The sequence below is a fragment of the Globicephala melas genome, chromosome 16, assembly GCF_963455315.2.
Source record: "Globicephala melas chromosome 16, mGloMel1.2, whole genome shotgun sequence".
In the NCBI taxonomy this organism is placed as follows: Eukaryota; Metazoa; Chordata; class Mammalia; order Artiodactyla; family Delphinidae; genus Globicephala; species Globicephala melas.
In genome coordinates this window covers 28,561,611-28,575,512 of record NC_083329.1, presented here as the reverse complement: position 1 = coordinate 28,575,512, position 13,902 = coordinate 28,561,611, and the positions used below count along the sequence as shown (strand labels likewise).

Sequence of the window (13,902 nt, the reverse complement as noted above, 5' to 3'; positions counted from 1 at the left end):
GCCCAGTGATTTGGGTCATTCACTTTCTGAAGATCAGCACCAGTTTTCCTTCTATGCACCATAGCAAAATCAGGAATGGATAAGAAGTATGCAAAGGAAATGAATTATATTGTACTACAGTTGTCAAAATATTTTTTTAAGTTAATGATATAGCATGCTTCAGTGTTAATGCACTGAATACAAGATCAGGTGGCAATCAAATAACTCATAATTTTATAGCAATGAGCAAAAATATTTCTACATACGACAATGTGAATGACATCTGTGATTTCTGTGGTGGCAAAGGTACAGGTACTGTCAAAACCACTTGATTTCTATTGATGAGTCATGGGTACTGCTAATATTCCTGTGGTTTACGATCACTTTCGTAATTGATGAAGACGCAAATTTTTATTTAGATGTTAAACAACTATGATTTTCTTTCCATTGTGGTTCGCGGACCACCATAATTCTAAGGTTAAGAACTCCTGGTTTGATGGAAGGAAGGAGGTAGTGATAAGGAGACAAAGCAAGGGGAGGAGTGAAAAGTGAGGAAGGGAAGAAGGGAAGGGGGACAGAATAGAATGAGGGCGAGCAAGAAATAAATACAGCTACATCTCTGGACTCAGACTAAGCAAATAAGCTTGGAGATTCGCAGCCAGTGCTGGAGTTATTTCTATGGTGATTTTATATTTACATTTTATAACAAGTAGTTTCTTCAGCTGAGTCCCACCCGCTCAGTCCCATAAAGGGTCACCCGATTGCATCATATCTAAGTCCAAATACAACCAGTATTTCCCATGGTCTTCCAGTACGGTGAGCATAAATCTGATCCCCTCAGGGCCATACCCCAAATACTGTGCTCTCAGCTACCCCTTCATTAGCAGGAAGTCCATATTTTCTCGGGATACCCCCTCCTACGTTAGCTCCTCCACAAGTCCTCAAAAGAGGATGCTGCTCACCTGTCTTCTGAGCCGCCGCCTGCTGCTCTCCGACCTCAGCCCAGGGTTCCGCAGCCCAGGGCCGTGTGTCGACTCCGTGGCCTCCTCTGTCCACCGACCCTGGGACTCTTCTCCACTGCTGACCGAGAAAAATATTCCCTTCCTGGGTGCCTCTTTTTTCGCTCCCCAACACCGTCTTTCCCTTTTCTCCTCCGCCTGTCAGAGGGCACAGGCCCGCATCGGGCCTGTGGTGGACACTCCCGGCAACGCCCGCTAGGCTCTGCCGGCTCTTCCTCACTCGCGGAGGTTCTTCCCCGCAGGGGGCTCCAGTCAGGCGACCACCATTCTTCCGCAGATTTCGTCGGTTCCAGTCCCGTGTTCCGGGCCCCACAGAAAGTCAAGCAGAGACGGAACATCTGTTGGGAGGTCACTGCACATTCGACGACCTACGGAAAGTTCCTGAATTTTCAATGACCCAGCGAGGAAGCCTTCGGGACTATGAGGCGGCTTCGCGCCGACTCTCGCGATGATGAGGCACCGCGAGATGTTCCCGGCTGTGAGGAAGCACGTGGCCCCACCCAGCCAAAATAGGTTTGATAGGGGTTTGATACACCTGCAAAGAAGAGCTGTGGAGAGGAAAACAGTAGAAGCAAAGCAGCACCAGGTTCCACTCATCCCAGGTCCCTCTTTTTCTATCTCTCCTGAGTATCTCCGCTGCCTTTGAGTTCTTTTTAGGTTGTGCTTTGAATTGCCCCCGCAAGAGATCCAAACAGGAAGATGACTATAGTATTCTCTTCCCAACCCCCAATATTAAGCTCTAAAACTTGCAGAATGGAATCTTCTGTTCGTTTATACAACAAATATGTTACCAGTGCCTACTGTATGCACTGGGGATATAATGATGTATAAAATAATCACAGTCCTTGAGATCACAGGATTCAAATTTTTGTCAAAGAGGTAAGTAAACTGGCAGTTATAATACAACAAATAAGTTATATGTCAGGGAAGAAAAAGAATTTATAGGACTATAGGGCAGGGGCTTCTGACTCAGACTTGGGGAATCACGTGAAACTTCTTAAAGAAACTTCAAAGCTAAGATCTGAAAGATAAATATGGAGGGGTTTTCCAAGCCAAAAGAGTGGACAGAGAAAAGTCCAAGCATAAGATACAGCAGCCTAAAGACATGAAAAAGCATAGTTCATGGGAGACGATGAAGGACATTCAATATGGCTGACTGCTGGGACAATGCAAGCAAGCAGTTAAGAATATTGGCTCTGAAAGTCAATTACATGAGTTCAAATCCCAGCACTGCCACTTACCACTCTTGAGAAGCAAGGTGATGAAGCAGAGAGAAGGCAGTTCATGAAGGATTTTGATAAGCCATGTCATAAGCAATAGAGAGCCATTGGAAGCAGAGGATTGATATAATCAGATTTCTGTTATATACATATGGATCTCTTCCCAGACAAACAAAAGCTAAGGGAATTGATCACCACTGACCTTCCTTGCAAGAATTGCTAAAGTGGTTTCTTTAAGCTGAAATGAAAGGACACTTAATTAAAGGAACTCAATTAAAGTTTAGCAAAATTCATCTCCAAAGTCCCTCGCAGCTCCAACAATCAGTGGTTCTATGCTGAAGTTAAAATGAAGAGACTTTTGATTAATTTGATTTCTCAGCAACACAATTTAAATGCGGAGTTTCATTTTTCCTCTTTTGCTCTGTGCTGTTGTTTGAATGGGTTAATCGTGTCAGATGTATGCTTTTAATTGTTTCTTGTTTCTTGCCTCCAAATTCCCAAATGCTAATCAACATTTTTCCACTAATGAAGTGTCCAAAACCAAAAACAGCATCCCAGGTGCTATCTTACTAGGGCCAAACAGAAAGAGCCATTATCTCCGTGCTTTGTGACAAAAGGTCAGTGTTATATTTTTCTCACAATATTATACAACAGACATGTATCTAATTTGCCATTTAGCGTCACCCTTGGGCCTCTTACAGACATTACTATTTTTCAGGTGTTGCCCTCCCCATGAAAAATTTTCTTTCCAATTAGTTTTCCCCAGATGCCTCAACTTGAAATTTTTTCAAGTTGAGTGTCATTCTCTTTGCCATATTGCTAATGTTTTATGTAATTTCTTTGGCTTTCCTGGTGTTTGGAGTGTATCCTCTTTTGGGGTCATCTGCAAATTTCATTAGCATATTTGTGGACAGGATGTAGCTGGAAGGGAATTGTTGAGGGATCCATCTTCTGTTCCTTTATTAATTAGGAACTGGTTCTAGAAATGGAGAAGGAACCCCATCATCAAAAGTAGAAATTGCCTCTGCTCTTTTCTTACACATATGCACCCACACACACATGCACACACGCATTCACCAACTTAAAAATCTTCTCAATTCTATGAATTTCCCTCTCTTAAAAAAAAAGCAAACAAACTCCTTGCCATTATATAGAACAAAATCTCTATATCAGGGGTCCCTAACATAAGGATCATGGATGGGCACAATGCCACTGGATGGCATGAATTCCTGCAATTGTATTCACAACATATTCACGTTATTGTGTCCTTGAGTACATGTGCAGTTTTCTAGGGAGAGACCCGTAGCTTTCATTAGAAATTCATAGGGGTATGTAAATCCAAAAAAGTTTAAAAACCACTCTTTCATATCATTGTTTCTCAGAAAGTGAACCAACAGTCAGCTGTATTGGAACCCCATGAGATACTTGTTAAAATGCAGATTCTTGGGTCCTATTCAAGATCCACAGAATCAAAATAGAGACAGGAATGTGCATTTTAAAATTAAATGTAAATTGGTTTTGAATAGGAAATGTAAATGGTACAAAATTTAAAAGATCAAAAGGGAAAAGTCTCTCTTCTATCCCTGTTGCCCAACTACCAGTTTCTCTTCAGAGAGGCAACCACTGTTAGCAGTTTCCTGTGTATCCTTCTAGAATCTGTTAAAAAAAAAAAAAACTCCCAAGTGATTTTCATGATTTTTATGCATAAAAAATTTGAGAATCATTGATCTACAAAGAAAAAAATTAATGTTTGCCTGAATTAAAGACTGTCTTAATAAGACTGACTTTCTCTCCTGCCCATCTGAGAACCAAATTATCCCAGAAAACAATACGCAAGCCAATCACTTATTAATAGCTTTCAATTCCCACCCCCTCTCAGTAAAGAAAACATCTTCAGTGGGTTTTTTTTTTTCTGTTTGACTGGAGGTTATTGCCCCCGCTTTCAACTCTTTGTGACCCAGGCTGGTACCCCCCACTGGATTTCTTGATTCAGGTGTTGAATGAACTGATTAGTTCGTGACCAAAGTGGGGCCGAGCTTCTGACTGCCCAGATGCTAGAGAGTAATCATTCCCCTAGAAAGCTCTTGACCTTTTTGGGGAAAAAAACTCTCCCTGCCCTGGGCAGGGGCTTCTCTTATTAACTGATAGAAATTCCTATATCTGAGAAATGCTGTGCACACAATTAACTGTTTGTGTAGGCTTTTTTTAATATAATTTTTTTTAATTTATTTATTTATATTTGGCTGCATTGAGTCTTCGTTGCTGTGTGCGGGCTTTCTCTAGTTGCAGTGAGCAGGGGCTACTCTTCGTTGTGGCACGCGGGTTTCTCATTGCGGTGGCTTCTCTTGTTGCGGAGCATGAGCTATAGGCCCGTGGGCTTCAGTAGTTGTGACTCGTGGGCTCTAGAGTACAGGCTCGGTAGTTGTGGCGCATGGGCTTAGTTGCTTCACGGCATGTGGGATCTTCCCAGACCAGGGCTCAAACCCGTGTCCCCTGCATTGGCAAGTGGATTCTTAACCACTGAGCCACCAGGGAAGTCCCCACAAACAACTGTTTATTGTAGACATTAACAAGTGCAGGCTGTTTTACCCTTGCTCTGTCAGGAAGCTCCATCTCCATGCTTCCGTCTGAGTTGGTCCAGGGCTTCAAGCTGAGTAAAGCATGGGTTAGCGTTTTCAGATATGAAGCACTGTTGAATATATGTCCTATAAAAGAGCAGATGTACTTTTAATGCCAGCTCCAAACTTTAGCCCTTTCCATTCAATTTCACACCCGAAAGGCTAACAAATATATAAAGACATGCTCAAAGTTGTTAGAAATCAGAGACATTCCAATTTTTTAAATGAGATAGCACTTCACGCCCATTAGCTTGGCCAAATTTGGAAAGTGAATAATACTAAGTGTAGGCTAAGATGTAGGAAAACAGGAAACTTCAGGCACTATTGGTGGAGAGTAATCTGGCTGTACTGAGTGAAATTAAGTATATGTATATACTGTGACCCAACAGTCCCACAGTGGGTACATCCCACAGGAATCCCCCACTGGTCCAGTAGGGAATGGTAAGGATGTCACTGTGGCTTTATTGGTGGTAGTGGGAAGTTGATGGCAATCTAAGTGTCCATCTCTAAGGGAATGGATTAAATTAATGTTATGGCTATCCACTGTGGAAGACCACCCAGCATTTAGAAATATCAAACCAGGTGTACATTCAGCAACATGGACAGATTTTACAAGCATAGTGTTGAGTGAAAATGTGATAAACAGAACAAGTGAAAATTAAAAGCACAGACAAAGTAGATCAGTGGTTGCTAAAGGCTGGGTCAGGGGAAGAGAAGCATGCTAATGGGTAAGGGTCTCTTTTGGGGATGCCTGAAAATATTCTAGAATTAGGAAGTGATGACGGCTGCACAACTTTATGAATATACTAAAAACCACTGAAATGTATAGCTTAAAAGGGTGAATTTTATGGTATGTGAATCATGTTGCAATAAAAGAAAAAATACACACAAACCAATATTTTATACTTGTTTTAAGGACATATCAAAAAGTTGGAATGGCTGCCTGAAAGGGGAGGGGATGGGATTGGGATTAGGATGGAGTGGAGGAGGCCTTTTCAAAGCCCATGGACTGAGGAAGATGATTAACTCAATCCTTTGTGCCTGTGATAAAACCAACCAATAAACAACAATAACAACAGAGTATGGGGGTGGGGAGAAAAAAAGGAAAAACATGTTCACAAATAGTTTTAATGAGGGAAACCATGCTATAATGATGAATGAAAAGAAATAGAATACAGCAGTTTTAGGAATATTATATGTGCAACTATGTAAGATGATGTATGTAAATGGGCAAAAATATGACAGGTAGCTATAGTACAGTATCATGTAAAATTGTGGGGTATAGTGGCAGTGCTTCTGCCACTGGTTGCATAATCTTGGCCACCATGGTACTTAATCTCTCTGTAGCTTAGCTTCCTCATATCAAGTGAAAATAATACTAACACGTACTTCCAAAAGTTCTTATGAGAATTAAATGAGTTGATTTATGCCTAATACGTAGTAAACCTTATGTAAGGGTTAGCTGGCATTATTTTCTTAACTTTAAACTATAGTCTCTGGATTCAGACTGTGTATCCAACTGAGCTCCACTACCCACCAGCAACGTGACTTTCACAAAGTTACCTATTGTGAGCCTCAGTTTTCTCATCTATTGTGAGGATTAAAAGGGATAATATACTTGGCACATGATAAAGCACTTGATAAATGTCAAAAGGTTATATTATTAGGGATATTATTAATACATTGTCATAGTTTTAAAAGTATTACAAAAAAGAATAGAAGGTACAAAATATATTTTTCATGTTCTTCCTAATGTATAAATTCTTCCATTTTCATTTCATTTCATTTTGGGAATAGTCTGCCCAGACCTTCCTCTTTGTCCTCAGGTTATATACTTGCATGGCACTTTGACATCTCTTTCATGGGAGTAATTAATTAATTAGATAGGTAAGCAGTTTCCAGTTCACGTCTGTCGTCCTCAGTGGAATCTAAACTCAGTGATGGCAAGGATGGTATCTGTCTATGTACAACATCTAGCACAGGGCCTAGCCCTTTGTTGACTAACAAGTATTTATTGATGAATGAACAGGTAATGAAATAAACGAAAGCATTTAAATACATACGTTCTGAAATAGCAGAGTCATGAGATTAAAGGCAAGTGTCATTTCCTTCATCTCTCTGGGAAGTGAGGAGTTGCTCATTTTGTAAGATAGGAAGATAGTCAACATTCAGACTCTGGGGAGCTGTTTTTGGCAGCTCTTCCTTACTAGAATCACACTGCTTGAACCTGTCCCCAGGAATCCTTTCAGCTACAGTAGAGCTTTGGAAACCCAGTACTTTTCCAGATTAACTCCTGTTCAGAAAAGGAAAAGTACTCAGTCTCTCTAGATTATCTTCCCCTGGTGTACATTAGTCCTTACTCACTGTCTCATGAAAGGGTAGGGACTTAAAACTGTCTTTCATTTCACAGATAAGAAAGTGGGTCCAGAAAAGTGAGTTGAAAGCCTAACATTGTTAATAATAGAGCTGGTATAACTAGAAATGATATCATCCTTACAGTTCTCTCTCTGTCAATATAATATATCCAATAATGTAACAGCATCAGTCATTAAAAATTATGTTTATGAAAGAATTTTTATTACATTAGGGAAAATGTTCTTGATATGTTAAGTGACAGAAGCAGACTAAACTTGTATGCATAATATGTATTCAATTATATATGTGTGTGTGTTTGTTTCTCGGTTATCTATGTAGAAGATAAAAAAGGAAATGTGTCAAAATATTAACAGTGTTTATCTCTGGTTGGTGGGGTTATAGTTTATTTTTACGTAAGCTTTTCTGCATTAAAACTTTATTTTCAATAGGAATGTAATACTTTATATCAGAAATTTAGGTTTTTAAATTCCTAATTGAATATTTTTGAAAGCTTCTATTTTGGCACAGATCAACCCCGTGGAGTGAGGGAGCATAAACCTAGAGTCCAAAGAAGTTTTACGAGTCATTTCACCTGATCTGTAAAATGGTTTATTATTATATCTACTTCACAGGGCTCTGTGTGTGTATATGAAGCAATAGATATGAAATCCCTTTGTAACTCTAAAGCTTGATAAAGGTGTTAGGTTGATAAAGATCCTTTATCATCCTTGATAAAGGATGATTAAGTCCTGTGATCAAAAAAAGGTGGGAGGGCTTCCCTGGTGGCGCAGTGGTTGAGAGTCTGCCTGCTGATGCAGGGGACACGGGTTTGTGCCCCAGTCCGGGAAGATTCCACATGCCGTGGAGCGGCTGGGCCCGTGGGCCATGGCCGCTAAGCCTGCGCATCCGGAGCCTGTGCTCCACAACAGGAGAGGCCCCAGCAGTGAAAGGCCCACGTACCGCAAAAAAAAAAAAAAAGAGGCGGGAGAACCCTTAGGATAACAGGTACCTTTGTGCTGAGGAGCTTAGGCTGGGAGAGGAGAGAGATCTAAGTGTCAGGACAAAAGTGAGAATATTTTTTTGCCAATACTTAACAGAAACAATCACATGCCTGACACCTCTTCACTCTTTCCCCTACATTTCCAATAAATGCCTCAATGTTCCCTCTCTAGATTAAACCTTCCTTCCGTCTCTTAAGCAGCCCATGCAAGAGGCAACTTGTAGTGCACAAGATCTGGTGTATTTTAAGGCAGTGGCAGGTTTGTTTCACACTCCTGTCAGAAAGTGTGAAAGGCAGCCTATGTGAGCAGCAACCCACTAAGGCCTGTTTAGTCTCAAACTAGGAAGGGGCTATTTCCACTCTGGATGATAAGAGTTTGTTATGAAAAGAAGGTAACTTTTAGCTGGGACCATTTGTATTGAGCTTTATCATTTGCAAGTCTTTCTCAGTCAATATCTTTGGAGTTCTATGAAAAATAAGATTTCACATATGATTTTTTTCTAATTAGAGATGTCAAAGGTAGTATGCCTAATTATTGTTATTTTTATATTTTAAAAAGTAATACAGGGACTTCCCTGGCGGTCCAGTGGTTAAGACTCTGCACTTCCAAGGCAGGCGGTGCAGGTTCCATCCCTGGTCGGGGAACTAAGATCCCACGTGCCACATCCCACATGCGGCGCAGCCAAAAAATAAAAATAAATAAATAAATAAATAAAATTATTTTAAAAAGTAATACAGACTTGTGGTAAATTTACCCAAGAGAAATGAAAATATATGTTCACACAAAAACCTGCACACAAACATTTATAGCAGCTTTATTCATAATTGCCAAAAACTGGAAATAACTCAAAAATTCTTTAACTGGTAAATGGATAAACTGTGATATATCCATGTAGTAGAATACTACCCAGCCATAAAAAGGAATGAACTATTGATAAACACAACATGGATGACTGTCAAATGCATATTGCTAACTTAAGTAAGGGAAGCTAGAGACAAAAGGTTGCGTATTGTATTATTCCATTAACACGACATTCTGGAAAAGGGAAACTGTAGGAGAGAACAAATCAATAGCTGCCAGAGGATGAAATGGGGGGAGAGCTGGCCACAAAGAGACAGAAAGAGGGAATATTGGAGAATGACGGCACTATTTTGGATTGTGATAGTTACATGAATATTTGTCAAGACTCATAGAACAGTACGCCAGGAAGTGAATTTTACTATATAAATTTCTTAAATAAATGCATAAAAGTAAAGTAACAGGCCCATGGTAAGTTCAAACAATACAAGGAATTCAGTAAAATGTCTCCCTCCTAGCTCTTTATGGTGATAGAATAGTTCTGCATTTTGATTTCAGCAATGATTATATAAATCTATACATGTAGTAAAATGAGACAAAACTATACACACACATTATACCAGTGCCAATTCCCTGCTTTTGGCATTGTACAATATAGGCCTGCTCCCCAGAGGTGAACACTATTACAAATTTCTTGTGTATCCTCTGCATATTAAATCTAATATTTTATATATGTATATATGTACATATACATTTATACTTACATACTTTTAATACAAACAGTAGCATATTATACACACTGTTCTGCACCTTGATATTTTGCAGCTATTACTTTGGAGGTATTTCCATATCACAAACACATGGATCCACATCATTATTTTTTTCTGCTGCATAGTATTCCATCGCACAGTGGTATAATAATTCAACAGTTTCTTATTAATGGATATTTGGATCTTAACAAGGAATTTAACCAAAGAATTTGTAAATTTTTAAAACATGAAAGGTCAGCTGGAGTTGAGACCAAACACAGATTCAGGACTCGTCTCCAGAATATCTTTTGACCAGAAGGGGGAATGCAAGAGGCAGGAGGAGAGGCGAGATGCTGGGAAATTTCCCTGGCCAATGGTGAAGTGGCAGGACCAGATGGGAAATTCTGCCCGGTTGGAGTTCGCTGAGGGGCGCCCTACTGCTGGAATAGGAGGCCGTGCTTCAAGACAAGCCTTCCTGAGGCTGCAACTCTGCCGTACCCAAGTGCGTCGGGGTCACGCACCGTGCAGTGATGCGTGACCATCTCCAGCCTCCCGCCGGGACCCACTGCCCGGGCAGTGTCTGAACCCCCACCGCCTCCAGCTCACGCGCGCAGGGGTGCGTACACGTGGTGACCTGCCTGGGGCCGGGTTCCCGGCTCCGGCTCCTCCTCCCTCCAGCTCTCGTTAGGCTTTCTGCAGTATCACGTGCAGCCGCGCCGGGTGCAGGATGGCGGCTGCGGCAGCAGCGGTGGGTGTCAGGCTCCGAGACTGCTGCAGCAGGGGCGCTGTGCTCCTGCTCTTCTTTTCCCTGTCCCCTCGGCCCCCGACCGCCGCCGCCTGGCTGCTGGGCCTGCGGCCCGAGGACACCGCTGGAGGCCGCGTGTCCCTGGAGGGGGGCACCCTGCGCGCCGCCGAAGGCACCAGCTTCCTCCTGCGCGTCTACTTCCAGCCCGGGCCCGCGGCGCCCGTGGAGCCGGTGCCCACACCCCCCCTTTCCCCAGGGGAGAACGGCACCGGCGACTGGGCTCCACGGCTCGTGTTTATCGAGGAGCCTCCGGGCGGGAGCGGCGCGGCGCCCAGCGCTGTTCCCACGCGCCCCCCGGGGTCGCAGCGCTGCCGCGAGCAGAGCGACTGGGCATCGGACGTGGAGGTCCTGGGGCCCCTGCGCCCCGGAGGCGTGGCGGGCTCAGCTCTAGTCCAGGTGCGGGTGCGGGAACTGCGTAAGGGCGAGGCAGAGCGAGGCGGCACGAGCGGTGGCGGGAAGCTCTTCTCTCTGTGCGCCTGGGACGGGCGCGCCTGGCACCACCACGGCGCCGCCGGCGGCTTCCTACTGCGCGTACGCCCGCGGCTCTATGGCCCGGGCGGGGACCTGCTGCCCCCCGCGTGGCTGCGGGCGCTCGGAGCGTTCCTGCTGCTCGCCCTGTCTGCCCTGTTTAGCGGCCTGCGCCTGAGCCTGCTCTCGCTGGACCCGGTGGAGTTACGGGTGCTGCGGAACAGCGGCTCGGCCGCCGAGCAGGAGCAGGCGCGCCGAGTGCAGGCCGTGCGCGGCAGGGGCACCCATCTGCTCTGCACCCTGCTCCTGGGCCAAGCCGGAGCCAACGCGGCCCTGGCAGGCTGGCTGTGCGCCTCGCTGCCGCCGGGCGTCGGGAACACTGGGGAAGACTACGGCGACGCGGGGACTCACTTCCCCTGGCTGCCGGCGCTCGTGTGCACCGGCGCCGTGTTCCTGGGCGCAGAGATCTGCCCCTACTCGGTGTGTTCGCGGCACGGGCTGGCCATCGCCTCCCACAGCGTGTGCCTGACCCGGCTCCTGATGGCGGCCGCTTTCCCCGTGTGCTACCCGCTGAGCCGCCTGCTGGACTGGGCGCTGCGCCAGGAGATCAGCACCTTCTACACGCGGGAGAAGCTGCTGGAGACGCTGCGGGCCGCGGATCCTTACAGCGACCTGGTGAAAGAGGAGCTCAACATTATCCAGGGCGCCCTGGAGCTGCGCACCAAGGTGGTGGAAGAGGTGCTGACCCCTCTTGGGGACTGCTTCATGCTGCGCTCCGACGCTGTGCTGGATTTCGCCACTGTCTCCGAGATCCTGCGCAGCGGCTACACTCGCATCCCCGTGTACGAGGGCGACCAGCGGCACAACATTGTGGACATTCTGTTTGTCAAGGACTTGGCCTTCGTGGACCCCGACGACTGCACGCCGCTTCTCACGGTCACCCGCTTCTACAACCGGCCCCTGCACTGCGTTTTCAATGATACCCGGCTGGACACGGTGCTGGAGGAGTTTAAGAAGGGTGAGCATGTGGTCTAATCTCCTCCCTCAACTCCTACCCCCTTAAAAAGTATTACCCTCTCATAAATACGTGAGGCTTCAGGTACCCAAAGCAGCTTCTCTCCTGTGGTACCAAAAACTCAAGGAAGGCCCTACCTCATGGCTCCCTGGGTCTTTTCATTTCACTTCTCCCTACCTTCCTTGAGGCTGATTGAGTCCCTGCCTCTTCCCGTTTACTTGGCTCACAGGATGCACTGCATTCCTCATTCATTGCATTCCAGTATTTTTTCAGGGCCTACCAGTTGCCGGGTATTGTGCGGATAGGACTCAGGAGATAGCCCTTGGAGGGCACTGCATAGCTCCCCATTGCAGGAGGTACCTCTAAGGGTTCCCATAACAAGCAGTCTTTGCTTCCTCTCTGGGTAGGAAGCTCACCATTTCCAATTGCAGGGCAAACTCCATTGCTGGACAGCTCCAGCTGCTGAAAATGTATTTCCTACAAGGAGCAGAAATTTATGTCTCCAGAGCTTCTCTGTGGGCCCTAGTTCTGCCCTTTGAATCACATAGAGTAAGCCCCAGACACCTTAGCCATTCTTCCCCCATATTCATCTTTCCATCAGCTATGCCTTGGACACACATCAAGTACCCAGGTTGGAGATTAAAAGTTGACTAAGGCAGTGAGGTCCTTGTACTTCTGGGAACTCTGGTCCCATGAAGTAAGGTAGATCTAGACCTGAGGAAATATTCTGGTAAAGGGACTCACTAAAAAACCTGCATATCCAAATGAATGGGGTTTCCTTCAGAGCGGTCACATCCTCTGCCCTTGACGTCATGCCTGTAACATGTTTACTCCATTTCTGGGGTTTGCCTTTGGAAACTGTCTTCTGAGGTTGAGAACAATTCACTCCAGAAAAATCAGCCTGAATACTTTAGGGTTGATCCTCTTGACATTACACAGTGTGACTGGTCCCCCTATTAACCAGAGTTGACCCAGAAGGACCCTTGGTTGTTTTTGAAAATCAAATCTACCTTCCAGAGTCACAGTTGAGAGTGTTCAGAAAACTATCTCACAGACCCTGAAAGCAATTCCAGAAATGATTTGAGAACAGTGACATGGTTAGAATAAGTGTAGAACCTCCCAGAATAACTATTTTGAAAGAGGCATTCATCTGTACTTATGAGTTGGCATGTTTATTGAAAGCAAAACAAAGCAAATAATTAATCCCCTGACTTTAGAATCAGGTTTCAAATGTAGCTTCCCTGTGGCTAGCAGGAATCTCATTTGACTATGTGTTTTTGATACATTTCTTTGTTTGTCAAAAATTCAATCTCATTTCATTATCAGCACAGGTACTCTTTGTATATAAAGACTTTGCATACAGAGAGAAATCTGGGGTCTTCCTCCTGCCACAATATTTTAAGACAAGTGAAATTGTGTTAAATATCAAAAAGTAACCTGAGAAAGGGGAAAAATTCAAAAAGCTACTTTCAGTCTCTCAGATTTGGAGAGAGAACAGCCCTATGCTTTATATTGATATCATGAGAAGGGGAAGGAAATGTATATATACTGCAGTTGTTTTAGCCCAGTCTGGCTACTGTCTCACCCTCTTCTGTCTGTCTCCCCCCAGTCCTTCCATGACTCATTCCCATTGCATTCAGAGGTTCATCCATACACCTTTAGCATTTTTCTTAACATTTTGTGTACCCTACAGAAGGGAGTCTTGGTTCTGGGCATAAAAGCTATGAAAATCTATATTAGTTTGCTAGGGTTGCCACCATAGACTGAGTGGCTTAAACAACAGAAATTTCTTTTCTCACAGTTCTGGAGGCTGAAAGTCCAAGACCAAGGTGTTGGCCAGTTTGGTTTCTTCTGAAGCCACTCTCCTTGGCTTGC

The 13,902-nt window shown here is 44.4% G+C and overlaps 1 protein-coding gene across 7 annotated transcripts in view; it reads left to right on the top strand.

The window, feature by feature from the left end:
• The first annotated feature begins 10,152 nt into the window (after positions 1–10,152).
• CNNM1 (cyclin and CBS domain divalent metal cation transport mediator 1) overlaps positions 10,153–13,902 on the top strand; it is a 49,144-nt gene continuing 45,394 nt past the window's right edge. For 2 of the 7 annotated variants that reach the window (XM_060286459.1, XM_060286460.1), the window contains exon 1: positions 10,153–12,030. In XM_060286459.1, coding sequence (XP_060142442.1) covers positions 10,467–12,030 — 1,564 coding nt within the window. In that variant the 5' untranslated portion in view covers positions 10,153–10,466. The remainder of the gene's footprint in view (positions 12,031–13,902) is intronic. The other 5 variants (XR_009559362.1, XM_060286458.1, XM_060286461.1 and 2 more) reach the window with 4 other exon arrangements.